This window comes from Salvia splendens, chromosome 6 (assembly GCF_004379255.2).
Source record: "Salvia splendens isolate huo1 chromosome 6, SspV2, whole genome shotgun sequence".
Lineage (NCBI taxonomy): Eukaryota > Viridiplantae > Streptophyta > Magnoliopsida > Lamiales > Lamiaceae > Salvia > Salvia splendens.
The window spans coordinates 16,592,312-16,618,748 of record NC_056037.1 but is presented as its reverse complement, the minus strand read 5'-3'; the positions used below and the strand labels follow the sequence as shown (position 1 = coordinate 16,618,748).

The window sequence follows — 26,437 nt, the reverse complement described above, 5'->3', positions numbered from 1 at the left end:
TCGTACAAATTCCAAACTGTGATTTGGACAATTAGAAAAAGTCAACAGATGACAAAATAACATCAACTGAAAATGTCGACACAACGTGAATCGTTGACATTGTGTTGACATTTTTTATTGCTATTATTTTGTTATCTGTTTGCATTTTGTAACTTTCAAAATCATAGTTTAAAGTTTGTAAAATATGTAGAGTTTGCATTTGATTACATCCCTCTTATATTATAAGATAATCTTGCATCGTGTTCTTATATAAGATAATCTTGAACGTTATGTGCAAAAAAAATGAAGACAGGGATGCATAAATTAGTAGTCCATATATTTGGATGATCCATATTGTATACAAACGAAAATAAAGAATTGGTAAGGAATTTGGATTGATATAACAATATCCTTAAATCTACACTTACCGATTATGGTGTAAATAAATCGGTTTCTAAACTGAATGCTGTAACCATCTTTTCTTCTTCTTTACTCCCAACACCATGCAATGCAACCCACCTTTAATTTGGCTCTTCCCTTCCCACATTAAAATGAAAAATTGAAAGAAAAAAAAAAGAAGACTCGCTAATATTACATCCTCTCCGAATATCTGTACAAATTGTTGCAAACTTCACAGATTTTCAAACTCCATTTCCGCGCCTAAATTCGAACGGGCAATCCGAAATTCTGGAAAGTCTTTATTTCTCCTCTGAGGCCTGCGCTTACTATCACCATACCCCAAGCCGACCTGCTCTGCTGAAGCCCGTTCAGCAGCTCCACGCTTACACGGTTCTTAGTAGCTGACACGAGTTTCTCCTCAGGCCATGTCACTGTCATTCTATCAAATAGGTAGCTGTTTGCTCCACTTGATAGAGATCCATTGAGGGGGCTGTTGCTGCACCCTGATGGTAAGAGCGACTCTTCACTGCCATTGGTTTCTCCAACTGGCGTAGTCGGATGATACTCGTTTAGATCCTCAAAGCGATCATTCGTGCCATTTGCCACTCTGCCACAATTATCTTGGAGGTTCCACGGGTCGGACAAGAGCCCAGGCCAAGGGATTGCTGCAGATACATCTTGACAGTGGAAAAGCTCATAGGCTCGAGTCACCTTAACACCTTTACTTCTGTTAGGTCGGGATTCACCCTCGTGTCTCCAAACGTAAACATATGAATCTTCACTGGCAGAGACCACGTATTTTCCATTAGAAGTAAGGGATGCAGAAATTTGGCTGTTTGCGTTATGAAACCCTGTCAAAGTGTCACCATAATAAATGGCTATAAGCGTGAACCAAACACAATTGCCTCGGGAAGAAAATAGAGACGTAACATAAAACACCATACAAGACTGACACCTCAAGGCCACTAGGTTAACTCTTAGGTTCAATTCAGAGTAATACATTAAAAGTCCCCACTAATTCAACATAAAATCAATGTCCAGCTAGATTATATGCCCTTTGTATCCTTGTGTTACAGATATCCAACAAATGTGACATACACCATATTCTAAATTTATTTGCAGAAAATTGGTGGAACACTTCATGTAACTCACTGTGACATAAACATGAGTTCTTATAGCGCCAACATAATGTAAAGTAACTCCCCATCAAATTCTTTGCCCTATTCCAACAGAACGTGCAATCTGAGGGTCCTAAGTGATTTTACTAATTTCAATACTGTATCTCCTTCACTTCTCGAAACAGACAACGACAGTGAAACGAGTTAGACAAGTAAGCAGGAGGAGCCGACTAAATTGTGTCATCAATATTTAGATTCCCTAGTATCAGGCATGATTGCAATATTATCACTTCTAACAAGTGTAACCAGTATAACTGTGTAATTAAGATTCATAGGTCTTATATTGTCTCGAGATGAGAAACAGAAGAGCAAACTTCACAGGAGTGATAAAGGTAAAACTCCACCCACACAATTGCCCTTCGTTCGTTATTTTCGTCTAGGAGAGACCAACTCTAGTGCAGGGTTCATTCAAACTATAAGAGTTGTGTCAAAAATTTGCTATTCCCCGCTTAACTTAAAAGTCAAATGTGTTTCACAACACATGATGGTCAATAAACTCATTACTTAAAACAGAATATACCTTTGAACTTGTGAACTAGATCGACACCATCTATGACTCGAACTCTGGAATCAGCCGATGTGACAATGACCTCTGATGTGCTTCCAGGTGCAAACTGTGCAAAAAGAAAACTATCAGCAATCAGAGATTCAGAAGAAAATCTAATTTTCTGAAATGTAAGACCACGTCAAAGAAAAAATGAAAAAGATCTGCTACCCTAAAGTAGATATGAGCAGAGATTCAACAACCAGCCTATGTACGAGTATGTAGGCCGCATTAACTGGTGTTTTGAAGTAGTTTACCTGGAAACCAGTTATTTTTTTCTGATGAGACTTCTTCTTTTTGTTCTGTAGATTGATCTGGCTTTTCTGCAGCAATCTATTTTCTAGAAAAGGAAGTGTAGCATGTATAAATAATTAAACATTATATTACCAGCAGAAGCTTAATTTTCTAAAGAATTTTTCTTACCTGATGTGTTGTATAACCGACAGCTACCCTTGTATGAACCAACAAGTGCCCCCTATCAAAGTTTCACAAACATAACAATGAGAACATTATTCTGTTTCAGGGGGCTTTCCCAAATATAAGTTGAAAAAGTAAGCCTGTTTTGTCAATATGCAATTTGGGACTCACCTGTCCATCAGGTGTGTAACAAGCTGCAGTAACCATTTCATGCAAATCATTCCAATCAACAACTTTGCGATCAGGAATGCTCCAGATTCGCACCTTAGCATCTAAGGATCCACTGATGAAATATCTATCATCAACTGGATTAAACTGGATGCATGTTACTGTGTCATGAAAAATGAGAAAACATGTCAATAGATGTACCAACTACCTAGAGCAACTTCTATAATATCAATACGAAAGACTGAAACTATGATGCAAGACACTAAATCTTAACAAGCAGCAATCAAGATGCTAAACAGGTAAAGAAGTGATTATTTCAACAATCAATGGACAGGAAACTGAATCCTTAAACCACTGGCAGTACTCCCTAAGTGCCTTGCCAGAGCATTGTTAAAACAAAAGTCCAAACACAACCGCAATCTACATTATAAAGTGAATTCACCCAGCAACCATTTACACCCTAAATTTCGCTCAGAGAGATAGACATCTACCCCCCCCCCCAAGTGATCCAAATCCATGAAATCATCATTTCCCAGAGAGATTATGCCAATAAAAAATGCAAATGGGCAACAATGCTCACATATAACCTTACATCATATTCACATATCTATGTTAATTTTTTCAAAAGAATTCATTTCATTAGTCCAAGTTCTTAGAAACAACTACCTCAAAGTAAATCCTCAGCATTATATGTATATCAGGCTTTTAAATAATCATGGAATTTCTAGATTGATAAATCATAGGATTCAATCAATGGATTCCTACTTGAAATACTTTTTTCTTTTATCAAATGATTTTCTTCCCCAGCATATTCTTTATTTAACATACATGTAACTTTGACCAGACAAAAACTCATCCCAAGTCCCAACTGCCATCTTCTGGCAATATTTTCCAGCCCAATGCAATATACCATGCACAACATGAATATATTAGTTCTATGACTGCCAACACAGCACCTGTCTGAATTACCTAAATTGGCATATGAAATGGAAAATACACGACATTTCCCCCCCACCAACACACCCAAATGTTACTCGCTCTTCTAAATGGCAAATGCTAGACAAAGAATTCCATGAACGAAGTAACAATGTTCGAGCAATTTACCATAGTCACTGTGTGAGAAGATCTTTAAACAAGATTTGCTAGATAAATCCCATAGCCGCACCGTTTTATCCATTGAAGATGAAAGCAGTTGCTGGAGATGACAGAAAAGAGTATGACTTTACCGAGCTAGATTCAAATAAAAGAAAATAACAAACTTCATAAAACTAACATTACAAAAATATTGTTCCTTGAAAAAGATAGTCAACCAATGTAATAGGGTTTCGTGTCTCTTATGTCCTAATAAATGAGCAAGCATACCCCCCCCCCAAATCACTACTCTAATTACATAAGAAGCGGACAAAATTTCCATTTCATTTAGATCATATGCAAGAGCACTCCAATTTAACACTTTATACAAACCGCATCACAGGTGCAACCAAGGTAAATAATGTCAAATCAAAATTCACTAAGTCTACATTAAGCATGTCTAACTTAACTACCATTATTCTATTGTTTATGATTCTTTCAGGTAGAGGCTACAAGGGGATTAGATATCACATCATTGGTCACTTCAATTGCAGAGATGTAGTAACTTTCTCAAAGTAGTTCAACTATTGCTATTGGAACTAGGTAAATGTGAAGGACACAAGGCAGCAGAATGTGATGATCTAATACCAGATATGCATCATTAATACTATGTCTATGGTTAACCCCCACGCAATAAATATATTGTACTTTTCATAAGAAGGAAGCACAGAGTGCATTATCTTTCCTCTCTGATAATAGTAATACACTGTTCAATTCTTATAGTGGCTAGTACTTGATATAATCACGACAAACAATATATGATGATCATTGGTTATAACTTAATAGTGTTCAATTCAGTGGTCTCCGTGTGCCAGCAAAATGCAAAGAAGATACATATCTCAGAATTCTAGGCTTGTGGAAGACCACATGAGATAAAATAAATATAGAAAAATGCAGGAATGCTAACTGACCTGAGATTTGGACCATGATAGGTCCAGTACATCATCTAAATGTCCTTGAAATGAACATATAGGTTTCTCCAAGAGGGAAAACACTGTCTCAGGCACCACAATCTGCTCAAGACTCATGGATTTCCTACTTACAGACGACCTCCCTCTTCTATTCTTCTCGTAATGACCTTCTAAATTCGGTGATACAGATGAAGGCTCCGGAGATCCATTGGCTAGAAGCAGAAGATTGAAATTCCCATCTTCCGATCTGTCAAAGAGGAAATCTCCCTTCCTTTCTGTTTCCACCACTTGCCACACATGAATCACACAGTCCTCACCAGCACTAGCCAGATATTTCCCATCCAAGCTAAATTTAATAGCCCAAATTGAACCACTATGAGCCTGTATCTCCTGGCTCTTGTACATAGCCGTGAGCTCTTTGACAGACTTCCCATACTGCCTAACTCGAACTTTTTCTGGCCCATGAAAGGATACATCCTGGCTGTCATCCGTTGCGGAGCTTGATCTCCTCCCACCCTTCTCAGAAGACGTATCCCTCTCATCACTACTACGTCGATCCTTATGTCCAGTAACAGAACTCGCCACACTCTTAATACTTTTCAGCCAACTCGCCCTCTTCTTCGACTTAGATGCAGTGCCGAAGCTCCCATCAGAATGTAGATCCGACCCTTCCTTGTTCCCATCCTCAACATTCTGCCTCCTCATCAGTTCTTGTACAATTGGCGACGTCCCTACACACATTTCGGATGAGAACTCCTCCATGGTCAACTGGCGCCCTGTTCCCAATTCCTTGATCTTCTTCCAAGTCCCATCTTCCTTTACCTCCTTCACCACAAACTCCTTTCCATTGTCAAGATTTTTAATCATACACATGGCGTTCGCATCATCAACCCCATTACTCTCCAAACCCCCATTCAACTCCCCACTCTTCGGAATGGCCAATGAAATACCAGAGCTCCCATTACAGTTACAATCGCCTCTAATTTTCACTTTTGGGGGTTTATTGGGAGAAACCGTACTACTCACCGACGATCGATTACTGCTCGCCGATCTCTCCATACGACAATGCGTATCAATACTCCCCTCACTATCATTAATTACACGTAAAACACTCTCACCTGTCACCGAATTGCTGGAACAAACTTCCCCCTCACTCGAATTACACTCCCCGGCCGACTTGGATCTCACCATCGCAGACGACCTAGCATCACGATCGGCACCACCACCAACGATTTTGATATCATCGTCGACACGAGGGTTAGACGCCTCGAGAATGGGGTTCAGGCGATCGGAGGAGAAGGAATGCGAGGGACGGTGGCGGAGGTCTCGATTGAGCCCCATCTGGGTGAGGAGGCGGAGGCGGCGCTCCTCGACGGAGGCCGGGTGGGAGATCCAGAGGTCGTAGTTCCGGGAGAGGCCCCTGGGGAAGTTGAGGAGGGCGCCATTGGAGGAATTGGGGTGGGGATCGTAGTCGTCGTCGGAGGCGGAAGGGGAGCAGGAGCAGGAAGTGTTGGAGGAAGAGAGCAAGCGGTCGAGCGAGTCGTGGAAGCGCTCCTCGTCGTCTTCCTCTTCTTCCCCGGCTTTGCTCATCGATTCCGGTTCACATTGCCCGATCCGTCACCGACCGGCGCCGGTCCACGCCGAGCGAATCACAAATCCCCCTCCCTAGTACACACGTCGGCGTGTGGAAAGAGAGATTGTGATTGGGGAGTGGATGATTGCGTGGGGAAGCGGAGAGATCGGACAATATTGGAAGAAGAGGGGTTTAGGCGCGTTGGGGAACTCAGATCCGATGATGGATGAGAGAGAGAGAGAGAGAGAGAGAGAGAGAGAGAAACGGTGTCGTGTAGTGATGTAATGTGGGTTTGTTTGATTGTGTGAGGAAATTGAATTAAAATAATAAATAGGGCGTCCATTTGCATCTTACTATTATTTTGCTCATTAACGTATTTATTTTTATATTAATATACGCAAACATATAGTAGGCCGCCCTCTGGTGTCATAATAATTGACTTCAGCTTTTGCTTTTCTTTTTATTTTGTGAGACTAATCACATTTAATCAAATTATACAAGATTTATGTTTAGATAATTAATAATATTCACATCTAAAATCTACCATCATTTTAAAATGTGATGCTTACTGTTAATACCGTTGCCATTTGCATGCCGATTCTCACATTTTTAATGGAATCAATAGGTTTTGCATATGTATAAAAAATGGGTTCAAATTAATCAGTGGCCATTTTATTATATTAGTATAAATGTATAATCCTATATTAGTATGCTAAAAGAGCGATTAATTTATTATCGTGTTGAATATCTAATGTTACAAAATTTGTACGTACACATATGCTAAAAAAAATCTTTTTATATTAACATTATTAAAATTTTGAATTGTTATTCAAAGGTCCTATCATAACAATATATGCAATTATTATCTCAAAATTTCAAATACAAAATTTGAAATATATAGTAGTAGTTCCTATCAAAATAAAACTTCGCTGACCCGTGAAATTTTGTTGTATATTTGTAATGTCGTTTTTGTGATTGATTATTCTTTATAGATTTGTGATCAAGATAATATTAATGCTATAATATTATCTATTGCACAATAGCGCCTAGCGCACCGCCTAGTCGAGCGCAGGCGTTAGGCGGTGCGCTAGGCGATCTATTGCAGCCGCCTAGCGGATTTTGCGAAAAAAAACCGCCTAGCGCTCGGCGGTTCCACGGCGCTAGGCGGTGCTCTAGGCGATCTGCTAGGCGCTATTGCAGCGTCCGGATCGCCTAGCGCACCGCCTAGCGCGAATTTTTAATTTTTTTTTTCGAAACACTATATATACGCGACTTGCCCGTCATTTTCATTCGCACCACTTGTATTAACGAGTACTCTCTCTATCTAAATTTCTGTACAAGATCAATAACGATAAATGGATCTCAACAACGAGCCTACTTCAGGGAGTAGCGGATCTCAAACTCCCCCGATCCCCGTGGGAGGTGGATGGAGTCAGATGCACCCGAGTCAGATGCACCCATACTACAACATGTACCCGTGGCAGCAGATGATGCCCGGGATACCAGCGGGGGGGAGTCCGCCGGGGGCGTTTCCGGCGATGTCGGGGTGGGCACCCAGTGTCCAGATGCCGGGGTGGGCACCCGGGATGCAGATGATGCCCGGGGGGTACCGGCGACGCAGGGGAAGCCGGGGGACGTCTATCGCCCCAGTTTTGATTTTTCGACTGGTTCGTCGCACACATCGACGCCAACGGAGGCTACGCCTCCGGCCCAGTTTGACACTTTCTCCTTCGATGACTTGGGGATAGATCTTTCCGGTGTTCTAGATGCTCCCGTTCAAACTAGGGCTGGCAAATCGTGCGGATTGGGTCGTTATCGGGTCAACCTGATAATGACCCAACCCAATAAGGTCTAACATGAACCCGACCAGTTAAGGAAACTGTAAATCCGAACACGAACCCGACGTGCTACCTTCAAATCCGAACACGACCCGCACCCGACACGAACCCGTTATCGACACGATATAATATGGGTTGACACGACACGATAACAACCCAAACCTGATATTACACGATTAAAACCTAATATTACACGATTAAACCTTAATTTTTAACCTAATTTACACAATTAAAATTCATTTTATACTATTTAAACCTAATTTATAAGAAATTAAAAAATTAAAGTAATGTATATTTTTTAAAATAATAATAAAAATAATAATATTATTTCTTAATGGGTTACCCGTATCCGACCCGCATCCGACCCGAACCCAACCCGAAATTATCGGGTTCTTAATGGGTCAACCCGATAAGGACACGGATCCAATAAGACTTGACCTCAACCCAATAATTTCGTGCGGATTCGTGTCGGATTATCGTGTCGTGTCGAAAATTGCCAGCCCTAGTTCAAACGGGGGGCGCAGGGCTGGGTCAGGGCGCCTCAAAGAAGAAAGGCAAGGGGAAAAGGGTCGGCGAGTCCTCGCAGCCGGGTGAGGACGACAACGCGGTACGGAGGAGGTGGACGGACGCGGAGAACGTCGCGCTGTCCAAGGCGTGGGTGAGTGTTTGCGACGATCCTCTCGTTTCGAACAACCAGAGGATCGTCAAATTGTGGGGCAAGATAGCAGCAGCCTACCAGAGGTTTTGCCCGGAGGGGAGGCCACACAATGGGGAGGATTGCCGGAAGGGGTGGGACCGAATCAGGGCTGCGGTCTCCCGATTTTCGGGCTTGTACACCAACGCACTCCGCATGATGAGCAGTGGCCAAACGGAGGATGACTGCAGGAGGATAGCGGAGAAAGCCTTCCCCCTGAAGGGGGTGTACAAGGAATTCACCTACTGGAACTGCTATCTTGTGCTGAACGACTCCGAGAAGTTCCGAGTAGGTGTCGACTCTGGCTGGCCGAAGAAGCAACGGTTGAACTATTCCGGTGATTTCAGCGGCAGTAGCGGTGGTTCCCACGACCTCCCAGAGACGGCCCAGGAGGTCCCGACCCCTCGTTCGTTTGCTCGCCGTACTCGCCCGGTTGGGCACAGGCGGGCTCAACGGGAGGCGATGGGGGTCGCCGGGGGTTCACAGGAGGTCCAGTCGGCATCCCCCCTTGGCCAATCCACAGCGGATCTCAAATTCTTCGCGCGTCAACAAACGCGCGCTCAGATGGTCAAGACGATGGCCGAATGGCGGGCGGCGGTGGACCCCGTGGAGAAGAGTTTGCTTCAAACATTGCTCCTGAGCATGCAGGAGGATTTGGAGGCGGCACGGAGGGAGACCGGCGGCGGCGGCGGCTGTGGTGGTGGCGGCGATGGTGGCGACAGCGACGGAGGCGGCGACGACGGAGACGAGGAGTGAATTGGCACTCCTTTTTATTATTGTATTTTTTTAAAATTAATGTATTTTTTTAAAATATTGTACTTTTTTAAATTTTAATATTATTATTAAACTTTTCCCGTATATGTCTCGTAAATTAAATTTCGTATATTGTGTGATTGTTAATTATTTCATTTCATTTTTTAAATTAATAGTGATGTGGATATTATGTGGCTGGGCTATTTGCTTGTTTTGATGATGTGGCAGGAGGATTTTTAGTGCTGATGATGTGGCAGTGCCTGGGCTATTGATGGGCTATTTCTATTGTGGATGGCCTAAGGTTATGCATGCATAGAGGAATGATGTGCTGCGCGCTTTTATATGAGCGCTACCTAAGCGACTGCTGACATGGCACTGACATAATCATTTTTTGTTTTACTTCATATTAATTTCTTTCGTTTTCTCCAACAAGGCCACAAACACGAATTCTGTTCTTCCGCCATGGACATACCAAAAATTTCATTCTAATTGAGATGTTCATCCTTCTGTGCAAAACATCTAAATTCATAAGTCATTTCGTTCCGATGAGTTTTCGCCAAAACGATATCAGCAAATTTTGCATCCTAGTACAGTAGTACTATTCTTCTCCTTTCTCTGCAAATTCTCCATTTTCTATGCAATAAAAAAGCAATATCTCTTTCATTCTTGTTTAAAAAAATGAGAAACCAATTATTATGATAAAGGGGTGATTGAAAATTTTCATTTTGGTAGTGAAAAATAATTGTAGAAATTTTAGGAATGATTCAATATCACCGTACTCATTCCTTTTATTTTTCTTCAATGAATTTCTCTCCTCAATTAAAAGATATCACTGTAATATTCCTGCGCAATTCTCTCTCTTCTTTAATTTTCTTCTTCTCAATTCTTTATCACAATAAAGAATACACCAAGAATGATAAAACATTCTGCAATTTTCAATTTTCTGACCACAATTTTGTTAGGATCGTCGACTGCAACATTAGTTTGATATTGTCCGCTTTGGGTCAAGCCCGCACGGATTTGTTTTTGGGTCACTCCCAAAAGGCCTCAAACTAATTAGGGTTGGACAGGAATTATATACACCTTCCAACTTCCCTCACTCATCCGATGTGAGATGGGTTTGTACCCCAACAAACCTCCCCTCAAACCGAGACCACATCGGGAACGCAGTCGACACGAACATGGGTCGTTCCAGCCCTGGCCCCTGGGTCATCCTGGGCCCAACTCTAACCCGAGTCCTTCAGGGCCCGACCCTAACCGGGGCTCATCCAGGCACAACCCATAGCCACCTGGTCTCTGATACCACTAGTTAGGATCGTCGACTGCAACATTAGTTTGATATTGTCCGCTTTGGGTCAAGCCCGCACGGATTTATTTTTGGGTCACTCCCAAAAGGCCTCAAACTAATTGGGGTTGGATAGGAATTATATACACCTTCCAACTTCCCTTACTCATCCGATGTGGGACGGGTTTGTAACCCAACAAACCTCACTCTTGATTTTTTTCAACCTTTCTCTTTCTAGGTGATAATTATCGTCAGCAGCTATCATCCTTTGACAGAAATCAGAAAGATGCTAAATGTAACCATGGCTTCTGACTATGATTTAAAAAATACTAAGAATTAGGCGGAGAAAATTGTGGAAGGGAGATAGGAAGAAGATTAGAAAATAACTGAATGTATCTATAGCTAATGACTGATAAAAAACCAGAATTAGGCGGTGAAAATTGTGAAAGATAGGTAGAGATCAGATTTTGTTTTTCAATTTTGCAGAGAGGTGTAGGTATTCGAAGCAGGGATTTGGATCCTCTACGGTGCACAACACTGCTGTGCACCTCACAACACATTAAAAAAATATATATTTTTTTATTATTAAAAAATTATTTTATTAGGTGCACAGCAGTGCTGTGCACCGTAGAGGATCCAAATCCTCGAAGCAGAGAGGAGAGAGAAATTCACAAGAAAATAAAAGGAAGGAATGCATGAGTAGTGATCTGGCATTGTCGCTCAAGAGTCGCTCAGCAGATCAAGACTCTGCATGCATATATACGTATATGTTAAAGTAGTCAAGTAGATATGAATTTTATTAAATATCAATAACATTTTAAGACTTATATTAGAAAATATTTTTGATTTTGTAATATATGGAGTATATAATTTAGATATGGAAGTATTGAACGCAGTATTGACTTATAAATTGTAGTAGTAATTAATTATATCCTAATAAAAGTTTTGACCTACTAAATTGGCTACTTTTGGCTATTCTGCTACATTGTTCAAAGGGAATATCTATATTATGTAAAGTATAAATCTAAATATTTACCTAAAACCATTTGGGGGTATAAGGGAGTGTTTGTTTATCAGGAAAATTATGTTGACTTATCATATTTTTGGAAATATCAAGAAAAATTATTAGGATCTTAAACTTATAATAATCGATTAAATTCGATTGAATTATTGACGTAATGATTATTAAATATTTATTATAATAATATTAATATAATAAAAATTATACTAAGATTTGTTTGATAAATTATTAGTTAAAAAAATATTCATCATTATTAAATTATCATTTTAATAATCAGGTTACCATTTCAATAAGTTATTAGTTTATGACTTAATAATAATATTTTATTACTAATAATTAGTAATAACCATTATAATAATTGTTTATTGGTAGTATAAATTTATAATAGAATAAAAACAATAATAAAAATTGTTTATTATTATTAGGGAGAGTTTGTTTATCAGGAAAATTATGTTGACGTATCAAATTTTTGGATATATTAAGAAAAATTATTAGGATCTTAAACTTATAATAATCGATTAAATTCGATTGAATTATTGAGTTAATGATGATTAAATTTTTATTATAATAATATTAATATAATAAAAAATTATACTAAGATCTGTTTGATAAATTATTAGTTAAAATTATAACTATCATTATTATATTATCATTTTAATAATCAGGTTAACATTTCCATAGGTTATAAGTTTATGACCTAATAATAATACTGTATTGCTAATAATTATTAATAACCAGTATAATAATTATTTATTGGTATTATAATTAGTTATAAATTTATAATAGAATAAAAACACTAATAAAATGGTTTATTATTATGATTCAGTTTAATTAATTATATAATAATTATCTTACTAGATTATTAATTGGTAATATAATAACAAAAAACTTATAATAATGTGATAATGATATAATTATTACTATTATAATATGATTATAGTTATTTATTATTTAGTATTATTATTACATATGATTCGTAATTTTAAAATATATTTAATTACAGTAATTATTAATTTATAAGATAATAGTAATATAAATAATAATTATTGTTATTATTATTATTATTATTATTATTATCTATATATGTAAAAATCCTAAAAACTGGGAAAATAAATACTCTCTTTGTCCGTGAAATGTTGTCAACTTTTGTCATTTCGATCCGTTCGCGAAATGTTGTCCACTTTACTTTTCTCCATTTTTAGTAAATGAAGCGTACTTTTTATTAACTCATTACACTTACATTTTATTACTCCATCCGTCCCACTCAAGATGGCCACATTCTTGAGTGACACGAGATTTTAGGAAGTGTTGTTAGGTGGAATAAAGTAGAGAGGAAAAATGTAGTTGAACATTTTAATGAGGAGAGATGAGAGAGGAGGTTATTTCCAAAATTGGAAAGTGGTCATCTTGATTGGGACAAACAAAAATAGAAAGGTGGTCATCTTGAATGGGACGGAGGGACTACTATAAAACTAATTTATAAATGTGGAATCCATATTCCACTTACTTTTTCCATTCACTTTACTTCACATTTCTTAAAACTCACGCTAAGTCAAATGTGGACAACATTTTGCGGACAGAGTAAGTAATACCTAGAAAAAATTGATGAATAAGAATCATGTACTTTCTTTATTTTTAAATTTCTAACAACTTTCCCATTTTGATTAACAGTCAAACAAATATTGAAATTTAAAAATCAAGAAAACATACTACTTTATCAGACAAAATCCTACTAAATAAACATGCTTTTAGTATTTTTTTTATAAATAAAGTGGATTTATAAATAATGGGGTCCGAAGAGTATGTAAAGAAGGTTCAATCTCTTCTGTTACCACACTCCAAAATTGTCTCTTGGATTCCTTCAAATAAAGAAGAAGCCCACATCCCAAAAATTTGGGACAAACTTTTTTTTCATTTGACCTCATTCTCTCATCAACAACTCTTTAGCTTAGTTTAGTTCTCTCTCTAGCATAATTTCTCTCTTCCTTTAAAGAGAATTTCATTCCCTATCCAGCCTTGACATTTATTCACCGCGTTGAAGTAGTTTCAGAAGTTTGTAGTAGTAGTTTTTTCTCTAGTTTCTTGCTATTAACTTCTTGGGGTACTTTTATCAGCATCATAACTCCAAGTTAAGTGGGGTGTCGAAACGAATACCCGGTATCCGACCGGATTTTGTGGGTACCCGCACCAAAAAATAAAGATTTTAAACTACCCGCATCTGACCCGTGAGGCTATACGGGTATCCTACCCAACTAAGAAAACAAACCAACTAGTCAAATCAGTTTCCTTTTCTCAAACTCTCAATATGGGTTCAAACCTTGGAAATTACTATTCCCTCCGTCCATAAAAAATAGTCACATTTGTGGACGACAGGGGTTTTAATGAGAAATTGGTAGAGTAAGAGATGTGAAGAGAAAAAGTGGAAAAGTATAATAGAAAAACTTTCCATTTTTGGAAATGAGATTATGTTTTTTTGACATCCCAAAATAGCAAAATATGAATATTTTTCGTCGTACGACGGAGGAAGTATATTTCAAATAAACAACGTGGTGATGCAAAATATTACTCCAAAAAAGAGATGATTAGTGGTGTCGCTTTTATTCTAGCAAAAGGTGCATTTGTCATCGTCAACCCCTCGGGTAATTAAGAAGTTTGAATAACCGATTCTTTCATGAAGCAAAATTCATGCATGCAATTGCGCTAGTGAATCGGCAACATCTCTCCAACAATACAAGCAATGCAATTGCGTAGGGTATAAAATTAGATATCCATTTTGTTTCTCAAAATTTCCTATATAAAGAAATTGAAATTTCATTAATTATTCATCACTTCTATTTTTTTTTTCTAATTTAGAATTTCGTGTCATTTGTAGTGCGATTTCATCATGAAAATATACATAAAATGATCTTCACGTTTGGGTATTTTCTAGTTATAAATATTAATATAGGATTTGGAACGACAATGGGTGGTAAAATTAATTTAAAAATTATATTTGAGACAAATATGATCATATAAATCTAAAGATTTAACAACATGCATGTGTGAGGGTATGACAATTTACCCCTGAACTTCACATTAGTATTATATTATTAGCTTTGAACACATTCTCACAATTTTTTTTCTTAAGATATTTCCCAAAAGTTCTCATTCTGATGGAGTTGGGGTAGCTCTTTTACATTGCTTGCGTCTTTACATATTTCGCGATGTGGGATGTGGTTTGCACCCAACAAACCTCTCAAACCATGACTACAAGATCATGACCAAACAATTAAATAGTCGCCACAGGTCTTGATTAAGCCCACACAAGAACACCGGAGGACGTGCAAAGCAATTGATTTAACCCTGAGCCACACATGTCCGACCCAAACTAGAGCTCTGATACCAGTATGAGGGTCAATTATGGGCTAAACCTTCACGGTGTTATTCTTGGGACACTTCCCAAAAAGCATCATACTAATGGAGTTTGCCATGAGGCATCTTTCATATATAGTCACACAAATGGAGATTATACCACAATTATTAAAAAAGGAAAATGATTTTTGACATAATTTTTCTTGCTATAATATTTCTATTTTTTATAATTATATATTTTATATTTTGATTAATGTTTCATAATATTATTTTAGATATAGATAAATATATTGACAACAATCACTTCCTAGAATTACTAAATTTCGTGAACTCCATATCTTAATTCAAAATTAATTTTAATAACAATATATGAGACATATTAATCAGCTAAATTATTTCTTTGTACATATTGCCGCTGATATAATCTTAAAATTACTTCCTCAAAATTTATAAACTTGATTTTTCATACCACTAAACATCATGTTCAAATTTTAATTTTGCGAAAAACATTTAAAGGTACAATTCACACATTTTGGAGGAAGTTTAAAGTTTATGTGACAAAATTATTTAGTGAACAAGTTTTAAAAATAATGTGCAAACAGAAAATTTGGTGCTGGATAAATTAATTCAAAACCAAAGCAATTAACCTCACCACTCTTACAAAGGAATTTTGGAAAAATATCTGACCAATTTTTTTATAAATAAATAAAGAAAGTAACAAGAAAGTAACATTTGACTATCCAAATATTGTTACACTTTTCACAAAAAAAACTTTATAAATAAATAAATTAATTAACATTTGATTATCCAAATTATTCTACTTTTCACAAAAATATTAATAAGTGATTGCTCCAAGAATTAACATTAAAATTTTAAAAAGTCATGTCTCAGCCATATGCTCGAATTTGACTTGGGAATTATATATGGTTTTCTGGTTTCATGAAATAGATGAATTTCCTTTTTCAGATAAAAAAAACTAATCATATTGTAATCTTGAATTTAAAATAAGTCAGGGCAATAAGATATACGAGCAAAATAAATAAGTTTCAAAATCAATCAAAATTTGTAAAAGTAATACAAACAGGATAGAGATATTATTTCTTAAAATCATTACAATTAAATAATATTAAAACATTGAATACAAACTTATGTACTATGTATTATAGCTTTAAAAATAGTTTTTGATAGTGATCTATGCTTATTTTAATGCAAACAAATAAGTGAGAAAAATATAATAAAAATATTAAATATTGTTATTGAAAATAAGAATCGGTTAAAAAAATTGTCATAAATAAATTACAAAGAATTTTGGTAGAGATAATATTAAAGTTAAATAAGAGAGAACATTTTCATAGGAGAGAAGGTCGATCATTATTTTTCATAAAATTTGATATGGTTGTTGACAAAGTAGATATGTCAAACAATGTGCATACCAGATTAACAGAACATCATATCGTTGACCTGATTAAATACAAGTGACTACAGTGTAAACTTTTTTTGTCGGCCTCTCTCGTATCATCCAAAATAATTCACTACTACTTATTTTTATATTAGGAGTGTTGGAGTATAATCTCACAATCACCGTTGGATGCAGCAAGCTAAAAATCAATGTCATTCTCAACAGCTGCAGATTTGTTAGAGGTTGAGCTCGTTCAAGATATTATTGAGCTCGGCATATTATTGAGCACGGCGTTTTATTGAGCTCGGCGTTTTATTGAGCTCGGTGAGCTCGGTGTTTTATTGAGCTCGGTGAGCTCGGTGTTTTATTGAGCTCGGCGGTTTATTGAGCTCGGCATTTCATTGAGCTCGGCATCATGCAGCACTTCGGCATCATGCAGCACTTCGGCATCATGCAGCACTTCGGCATGTTGATGCAAACCAAGAAACGGGAAGTAGCCGTTGGAACAGTTATAACTGATTTGATAACTAACATCTCAAGAGAGCCGTTGGAGGATGAAGGGACTGATATAAAGCAGACGAAGGCTGCATCTGAAATAGTGAATCAGCTACTTCGATATTCAAGAAAAGAGTCTCCAAACTATCACTTGATTAGTTCTTGGTTTAGAATTAGATTAGAGGTGTTGAGTTCTTGGAGAGAGTTCTTGAGTGATTGTAAATCTCTGCATATTTCTCAATATACTGAATCATATTGCCTTTGGCCGTGGACGTAGATCTTACGATCGAACCACGTAAAACTCTAGTGTTCTTTCTTTTTCGCATGGTTGTCATCATCGAACTTTTGCATACTTTCATAACAAGTGGCGCCGTCTGTGGGAAACGCAATCGGAGTTGATATCGATGGCGACGACGAGGTTCGAAGCGGAGAAATTCTCGGGGAAGAATGACTTTGGTCTGTGGCAGATCAAGATGAAGGCTCTGTTGATCCAGCAAGGGCTCGATGAAGCAATCGAGCCAATTGATCCGAAGGGGAAAGAAAAAGAAGATCTCGATGAGAAGAGCGTGAGGAAGAAGGCTGAGATTGCCAAGAAAGCCCATAGCGCCATTATTCTCAATATCACGGACAAGGTGTTGCGCGAGGTTGCGAAGGAAACCACAGCGCATGGGGTATGGACGAAGCTCGAAGCGCTGTACATGACCAAGTCGCTTGCTAATCGCCTATACATGAAGCAGCGCCTCTTTTCATACAAGATTCTTGAAGACCGACCCTTCGCAGAGCAGATTGATGATTTCAACAAGAATCTGGATGATTTGGAGAATGTAGATGGCCCCATGAAGAATGAAGACAAGGCCATCTTGCTCTTGAACGCTCTTCCCAAAACATTCCAGCATCTTAAAGATGCAATGCTGTTTGGCCGGAATGCAGAATCTGGCATCACATATGAAGAAGTTCAGTGTGCTCTTCGATCAAAGGAGCTGGAAAAGAACTCTTCGACGACAAATGAAGGAAGTGGCAGTCAAGCCTTGAATGTAAAGGCTTTCAAAGGCAAGAAAAAGAAACTCAATCAGAATCAAAAGCCTAAGTATCAGAAGCAGAATGAGGAGAAGCGAAGCTGTCATTACTGCAAGAAACCTGGGCATCTCAAAAGGGATTGCTACTCGTGGAAAAGGAAGCAAAACGAAGAGAAGGCTACCCAAAATCAGGCTGATCTTGCAGAAGACACAGATCCACCCCAGATCATGAATGTGGTCAGTAGTGGGATAGAGAGTTCTTGGATAATGGACTCCGGGTGCAGCTTCCATATTTGTTCCAACAAAGCTTGGTTTGAAAACCTTTCTGAGGCAACCGGGTCAGTAATGTTGGGGAATGATCAGATGTGCTACATCAAAGGCATTGGAGATATCAGATTGAGAGCTCATGATGGATCAACAAAACTGCTTACTCAAGTCAGGTACATTCCTGAGATTAAGAGGAATTTGATTTCACTTGGCATGCTTGAATCTAGAGGTTTCAGGTTTTCTTCTGAGAAAGGCTATATGAATGTCTCACTTAATGGAAAAATCTTGCTGATTGCTGAGAGAAGAAACAGTTTATACTATCTAGTAGCAGAAACTGTTGTTGCTTCAGTGAATCTTGCAGAGGACTCTGATATGAGTCTGTGGCACAAGAGGCTCGGCCATCTTGGAGAAAGTGGGATGAGAGAACTGATCAAGAAAGGGGTCATTCCGGCTGGAAGTGATCAGAGGTTCAAGGAATGTGAACACTGTGCTCTGGGAAAGAGCAAGAAGCTACCATACAAGGCTGGTAAACACACCTCCAAATTACCTCTTGACTATGCGCATTGTGATTTATGGGGTCCAGCTCAGCCTGCTTCTATGGGAGGAGGCAGGTATTTCATGTCGATAATAGATGATTATAGCAGAAAAGTCTGGATATACATCCTAAAGCAGAAGTCACAAGCATTTGAAAAATTCAGAGAATGGTGCACAGAGATGAAGCTGAAGAAATCCACCACTCTCAAGTGCTTGAGGACTGATAACGGGCTGGAGTTCTTATCTGAAGATTTTGAGTCTTTCTGCAAATCAAATGGGATACAAAGGCATAGGACAGTCCCGGCCAATCCGCAACAAAACGGAGTTGCTGAAAGAATGAACCGAACACTCCTCGATAGAGTCAGATGCATGCTTTTGTCATCAGGCTTGCCAAAGATGTTCTGGGGGGAGGCAGTGTGTACTGCTGCAGTGCTAATTAACAATTCTCCATCATCAGCTATAGGAAATGAAATCCCAGATGTCAGATGGTATGGTGGAGATAGAGAGTACAATCAGTTCAAGGTGTTCGGTTGTAGAGCATATGCCCACTGCAAGCAGGGAAAGCTTGATGCAAGGGCTCAGAAATGTGTGATGGTTGGTTACCAACATGGAGTAAAAGGGTACAGGTTGTGGTGCACTGAAGAGGGGAACAAGAAGATAATTGTGAGCCGAGATGTGGTTTTCCATGAGCATCATATGCCATTCTTGAAGACTGAGGATCAGATGGGTGAAAGAGTATCTATTGATCAAGAAGTTCAGCATGGCCAGCCACCACCTAGTGATCCAGATGATCAGAATGGAGGTGGAGCTTCAAGCTCCCATAAAACTTCAAGTCCACAGCAACCCCAGCAACGAGATCAGATTGATGATGATCAGAGATCACATATTATAGCCAGGGACAGAAATAGAAGAGAGATCAGAAAGCCAGCCAGGTTCAGTGATTATGAGATGAGTTTTTTTGCTCTCTGTGTTGCTGAGGTATTGGAGTGCTTAGAGCCATCCACCTATGCTGAAGCTATGTCGAGTAAGGAAAAGGAGAAATGGCTTGCAGCTATGAGAGAAGAGATCCAGTCACTGCTCAAAAACCATACTTGGATTTTGGTGAAGAATCCAGGGACCCAAAAGCTTATTAGCTGCAAATGGATCTTCAAGATGAAGATTGAAGTTGGTGAAGTTGAAAGTGTCAGGTTTAAGGCACGGCTTGTTGCTAGAGGATTCACTCAAGAAGAGGGGATTGATTATAATGATGTGTTCTCTCCGGTTGTAAAACACAGTTCCATCAGGATATTGCTTGCTCTTGTTGCAAAGTATGATTGGGAGTTACACCAACTCGATGTCAAGACAGCCTTCTTGCATGGTGAACTTGAAGAAACAATATATATGCATCAACCCGAGGGGTTCATGGAGGCTGGGAATGAAGACAAAGTGTGTTTGCTCAAGAGAAGTTTGTATGGGTTGAAGCAAAGTAGTAGGCAGTGGTATCTCAAGTTTGATGAGCATATGATGAGTATTGGTTTCAGAAAATCGCAGTATGATAGCTGTGTTTACATCAGAGAAAGGAATGGTGTACCAATTGCTTTTCTACTTTTGTATGTTGATGATATGCTTGTGGCAGGAGCAGATCTGGGAGTGATTGAGAGAATCAAGGCTGAACTGGAATCCAAGTTTGAAATGAAGGATCTTGGAAATGCAAGGAGAATCCTTGGCATGGATATACTGAGGGATAGGCCAAAGAGAGAGCTCAGGTTGTTGTAGAGGAATTACATCCAGAGAGTTTTGAAGAAATTTCAGGCTGATGACTTCAAACCTGTCTCTACACCATTGGCTGCTCACTTTAAGTTGAGCATGGATCAGAAACCAAAGAATGACTCAGAGAGGAGAGAGCTGAGCAAGATACCTTATGCAAACATCATAGGAAGCATAATGTACACAATGCTATGCACAAGACCAGATTTGGCTCAGGCTATAAGTGTTACTAGCCGATTTATGTCAGACCATGGGAGAGAGCATTGGATAGCATTGAAGTGGTTGCTCAGATACTTGAAGGGTGCTTCAGATTATGGTCTGTTGTACAAGGCAGATTGTAAGGATCAAGGTGGAGCACTGGTGGGGTTTTGCGATTCTGATTATGCATCAAATAGAGATAATAGGAGATCTCAAACTGGATATGTGTTCACCCTAAATGGCACTGCTATAAGCTGGAAATCTGGATTACAACATGTGGTTGCTTTATCTACTACGGAAGCTGAGTACATGGCAATGACAGAGGCTGTGAAAGAAGCAATATGGCTGAAGGGAATCCTAGAAGATTTTGGGGAGAAGCAAGACACAGTGGAGATAAACTGTGACAGCAGCAGCGCCTTATGCCTTGCCAAACACCAGGTGTTTCACGAAAGAAGTAAGCACATAGATGTGCGGATGCACTTCATAAGGGATGAAATACAGAGAGGTGAAGTCAAGATGGTGAAAATATCTACTGAGCATAATGCGGCTGATATGTTGACAAAGCCGTTGCCAGCCATGAAGTTTAAATACTGCTTGGGGCTGGTGGGACTTGTGGAGTGATGAGTTTGAGGTTTTGTCAGAGGATTATGATTCATTGTTGATTCTGAGATTAAGGTGGAGTTTGTTGGAGTATAATCTCACAATCACCGTTGGATGCAGCAAGCTAAAAATCAATGTCATTCTCAACAGCTGCAGATTTGTTAGAGGTTGAGCTCGTTCAAGATATTATTGAGCTCGGCATATTATTGAGCACGGCGTTTTATTGAGCTCGGCGTTTTATTGAGCTCGGTGAGCTCGGTGTTTTATTGAGCTCGGTGAGCTCGGTGTTTTATTGAGCTCGGCGGTTTATTGAGCTCGGCATTTCATTGAGCTCGGCATCATGCAGCACTTCGGCATCATGCAGCACTTCGGCATCATGCAGCACTTCGGCATCATGCAGCACTTCGGCATGTTGATGCAAACCAAGAAACGGGAAGTAGCCGTTGGAACAGTTATAACTGATTTGATAACTAACATCTCAAGAGAGCCGTTGGAGGATGAAGGGACTGATATAAAGCAGACGAAGGCTGCATCTGAAATAGTGAATCAGCTACTTCGATATTCAAGAAAAGAGTCTCCAAACTATCACTTGATTAGTTCTTGGTTTAGAATTAGATTAGAGGTGTTGAGTTCTTGGAGAGAGTTCTTGAGTGATTGTAAATCTCTGCATATTTCTCAATATACTGAATCATATTGCCTTTGGCCGTGGACGTAGATCTTACGATCGAACCACGTAAAACTCTAGTGTTCTTTCTTTTTCGCATGGTTGTCATCATCGAACTTTTGCATACTTTCATAACAAGGAGTAGGGGTGGCAAATCGTGCGTGTCGGGTCGTTATCGTGTCGACACGATAACGACACGAACACGATAACAACAAACACGACCCGTTAAGAAAACCTCAAACACGAACACGAACACGACGCGAAACCCTCAGACACGAACACGACACGAACACGACACGAACCCATTAACGACACGAACCAATTCGGGTCAACACGACACGATAACAACACGTACACGAGATGACACGATAACGACTCGATAACAACACGACCTGATAACGGTTAAACCTATTAAAAATGAAAATAATAAGAATTAATAATATTAAAATATTATTTGTTAACGGATAACACGAACACGATACGAACACGTATTGTTAACGGATAACACGAACCCGACACGAACACGACACGAAATTTTCGTGTCCTTAACGGGTCGACCCGATAAGGACACGAACCCAATAAGCTCTGACCCAAACCCATTATTTTCGTGCCGGTTCGTGTCGTGTTATCGTGTCGTGTCAAAAATTGCCAGCCCTAATTAGGAGCATCTCCAATGGCGGACGTCCGGTCGGACATCCGCGACGGGCGACCGGGACGTCCGCCATTGTAACGAAGCAACTCGGATACGGACGTCCCGTAAGGACATCGGATGTCCTCGGACGTCCAGGCGAAGGGCGGGCGGACGTCCACCATTGTGGCGTGGGTCGGACGTCCGGGTCGGACGTCCGATATTAATTTTTTTATTGCGGAAAGTCCTAGTGGGAAGGGCGGATTGTGCAGGAGAAGTCCTAGTGACGTGGCAGTGGGATGAGAAGTCCTAGTGACGTGGCAGGAGGTGTTTTTGGGAAGTCCTAGTGGATGTCCGAGTGAGACATCCGTGCATTGGAGATGCTCTAAGAAAGCACTTTTAATTGTTAGGTGAAAAATAGGTAATTAAATATTTTTGGTTTAGAAATATGAAGAACATCTCATCAAGACCAAATTTTCGACCGCGTATCCTGCATTTGGAGTATTGTGTCAACTTTTTGCCCAAATCTCGTTTTTCTCTTCTTTTTTTTGGTGTCAAAATTGTGCACCTTAAAATTTGATTGCAAGCTTTATTCGACAACTTCTTTAAAATACCCGTATTGTTTGTCATCAAATTTATCCATTAATTATCATTTTGTTGTTTAAACTTTGTTTTATCGTTATTGTTTTTCAGATTATAAATTTTTCGTGTCCAAAGCTTTTCAAAGTTAAAACTTAAAACCGGTTCTACATATATGGCACTTGACAACTGTAATTGAGAATTGATTTAGTTAAAAAGAGTTATACTGCTGTTATGTATTTAATTTTTCGTAATGATTTTAAGACCATCTTCAATGATACACTAAAATCTAAAATGAGATAAGTAACTAGTTGCAATAGTACTCCAAAATATCTCATATTTGGTTTTTTAAGTAAAATGTACCTATTTTTAGGTTTGCAACTTAGACTAATAGCTGGTGAATATATAATTATGTACTATTATGCATAATCTTTAATTTTTTTACCTGTATTAAACGCAAAAGCATAATTAAAAATATAAATATTATAGTACTAATAACATAGAAAGGCATGGTATGCTATAATTAGAAGCTTGCTCATTGTTAACTGTCTTGATTTTCTTTTAATTTCTTTCTGTAATTTTCCAACTAATGGCCTTGATTAAAAAATCAATCAATAATTTAGAACGTGTTAGCGATTGATTAGTTACAGACAGGCCACGTGGCTTGATTCCTAACATTCTTGTAGCATTGTTGCGCCTCCATGAAGTGGAAATGCAAGAACAAATTCCACTAAAACAAAATTCAAATTAAGAAGACCCTTAGGCCATCCGCAACGCTGTTTCTTATCCGTCTCTTAACCATCTCATCCTTTAACTATTCATTTAATTTCATTTTTTATTTTTATTTCCATCAAATTCAATTATTAAAAGCACACTTCATTAAATAAAATAAAATTACAACTTAAAATCCTTAAAAAAATACATAATTAAATTCGTGGCAAAATAAATAAAAAAAAAGACATAATTTAAAATACAATTTTATAGAAATTATAAAAACTACTCCGCCGGTGAATCATCCCTCGAAGGCGGTGGCGGTGCACTCAAGCTACCTGGAGGCGGAATACCAATTTGTCTTGCCATATACTCAATTCCGACAAGATGAGCTTGATATTGTGGAGGCGTCATGCGGGAAGTGTCCGCCATCGTGGCGGTCAAGTACATGGACAATAGGGTGTTCGAGCCCGAGCCCGACTGGCTTGATTCGCCTCGTCCCCTCCTCCCTCTAGCCGCCTTGGTCCCTTGCGGCCGACGGCGCCCACGGAAGGAGCCCCCTGCATCGGTGGCCGTGCCCTCAACCTCTTGTGAGGCGCTGCCTGACCCGCCCTCACTAGACGAGTATTGGTCACCCACCGTGTGCTTCGTGCTCTTCGAGCTCGAGCCCTGGCTAGACTGGACACCGCCGACTCACCTTTCAACGTCTTTGACGGCCTCCCAAACATCGACATGTTTGAATTCTTTGTCGTTGTCGTCAAAGAAGACTCGCAAAGCCGTTCTTATAATGTCGGCTCCACTGGCTCCGCTTTGGTATTGAGCTGCTTCATTCTTGTAGATGCCGCAAAATTTTTTGACATCTCTGTCGACGCGGTCAAAATGACTGCGGAGCATCTTCAGGGTGCTACGGTGGGACCGAGCCGGCTTGTTCTCGTTGTAGGCGGCGGTGACCTTTTCCCAAAAACACTTGCGGGTTTGTTGATTCCCGACGATGGGATCGTACGAGACGCTGACCTAAGCATTGAACAGAGTCATCGTGTCCGCTCGGTTGTATGGATGACGGCCTATATCCTTCTCCTCCTTGGCCGCCTCCTCCTCTTCCTCCACGGCGTCGAATGCGCGACCCCTAGAGCTTCCACCGTCGTGTCCTCCTTTCGGATTGGGTTCATCCGGAAAATCCTCCCTAATTTGGGATAATCCCTGCGATTGCCCATACCTCAGGGCGGATGGACGAGCGTATACATCCATATCAAAATGGGGTGGTTGGTACGCCGCCGGCGCCGACGAGCCTTGGGTGCGCGGCGTCGACGAACCAGAACCGGAACCACCCAAGACATTGTACATGCCCCCAATCGCCAAACGCGTTCAAGTCATATCCACCGGAGCAGCCCTCGTTTCCGTCGCCAGACATTTTTGAGATGAAAATTGGAGATGTGAGATGAAAATTGGAGAGGAAATGGAGATGATTTGAGAAGAATAGATGTGTGTTTATGTGTATAATGAGGATGAAAGAGGAACATTTATAGAGTAAAAAAGAAAAATAAAATAATTTTTTTAAAAAAATGACAGTTTTTTATTTTTTACTTATTATTAATATTTTTTTATTAAAATCGAATTTTTAAAAAAATGATTTATTGCGTCAGCACTGACGACGCCTACTCGCGGGCCGGTGAGTGGGCGTCACGCCTAGCGCCAGCGCGCGCCATCCGTCTCGCTGGGACGAGACGCTTGCCGAGACCGAGACGAGACGCGGGGCTGCAACGCCGTCTCGTCTCGCTGAGACGAGATAGAGATGGCAACGAAACGCGTTGTGGATGCTCTTATAAGTTTAAGGCAACTCACTCCTAGAGGCTAATGGGCCTATAATATACATGGATTTGGGGGCCAGGAGTGAATTATAAATATGTTATAAATATGTATTACTGGAGTAGTAAATTAGTTTTCAAACTAAAAAGCATAGAAAAATAAATGACAATAGATATTTCTCCATTTAAATATGTCTTACTTTCTTTTTTATTTTTAGAAAAAGTAAATTATCTTCAATATATTTAACTAGTACTCCCTCCGTTCCTTGTTAATAGAGGCATTTCTTTTCAGCACGGAGTTTAAGAATAGTGTGTTAAATGGATGGTGAAAAAAGTAAGAGAGAGTAAAGTAAGAGAGATGAAGAGAGAATAAAGTAAAAAGAAGAATCACTTTTTGCTAAAAATATAAATGACTCAATTAACTTGGAACTTCCCAAAATAGAAAAATGACTCTATTAACATGGAACGGAGGGAGTACTTTTTTATTTTCTTCAATATTAATACTTCAATTATTTTTTTCTATCTTAGTTTCACAATCTTTTATGAGACAAAA

At 39.2% G+C, this 26,437-nt stretch overlaps 2 protein-coding genes across 2 annotated transcripts; one reads left to right on the top strand and one right to left on the bottom strand.

Annotated features, from left to right (window-relative positions):
• Positions 1 to 350: 350 nt before the first annotated feature.
• LOC121808466 (WD repeat-containing protein 44-like) lies at positions 351 to 6,585 on the bottom strand. The gene is made up of 7 exons (XM_042208976.1): positions 4,728 to 6,585; positions 3,790 to 3,880; positions 2,689 to 2,846; positions 2,524 to 2,575; positions 2,358 to 2,440; positions 2,077 to 2,170; positions 351 to 1,229 (listed from the first exon to the last, which is right to left on the bottom strand). The coding sequence occupies exons 1-7, from the start codon at positions 6,315 to 6,317 to the stop codon at positions 640 to 642; spliced, it is 2,658 nt and encodes an 885-aa protein (XP_042064910.1). The 5' UTR covers positions 6,318 to 6,585; the 3' UTR covers positions 351 to 639.
• A 14,213-nt stretch (positions 6,586 to 20,798) lies between these two features.
• LOC121808883 (secreted RxLR effector protein 161-like) lies at positions 20,799 to 21,518 on the top strand. The gene has a single exon (XM_042209447.1). It carries the CDS (start codon positions 20,799 to 20,801, stop codon positions 21,516 to 21,518), a length of 720 nt encoding a protein of 239 aa, XP_042065381.1.
• Positions 21,519 to 26,437: the final 4,919 nt, after the last annotated feature.

Bases quoted from the DNA above. Each gene is read 5' to 3' on its own strand.
- LOC121808466 (XM_042208976.1), bottom strand. From the start codon at position 6,317: ATGAGCAAAGCCGGGGAAGAAGAGGAAGACGACGAGGAGCGCTTCCAC. The intron at 2,847-3,789 runs GTAAATTGCTCG...TTCATGACACAG, and splicing joins CTTCTCACACAGTGACTATG to TAACATGCATCCAGTTTAAT. The intron at 1,230-2,076 runs GTATATTCTGTT...ACACTTTGACAG, and splicing joins TCTAGTTCACAAGTTCAAAG to GGTTTCATAACGCAAACAGC.
- LOC121808883 (XM_042209447.1), top strand. From the start codon at position 20,799: ATGGATCAGAAACCAAAGAATGACTCAGAGAGGAGAGAGCTGAGCAAG.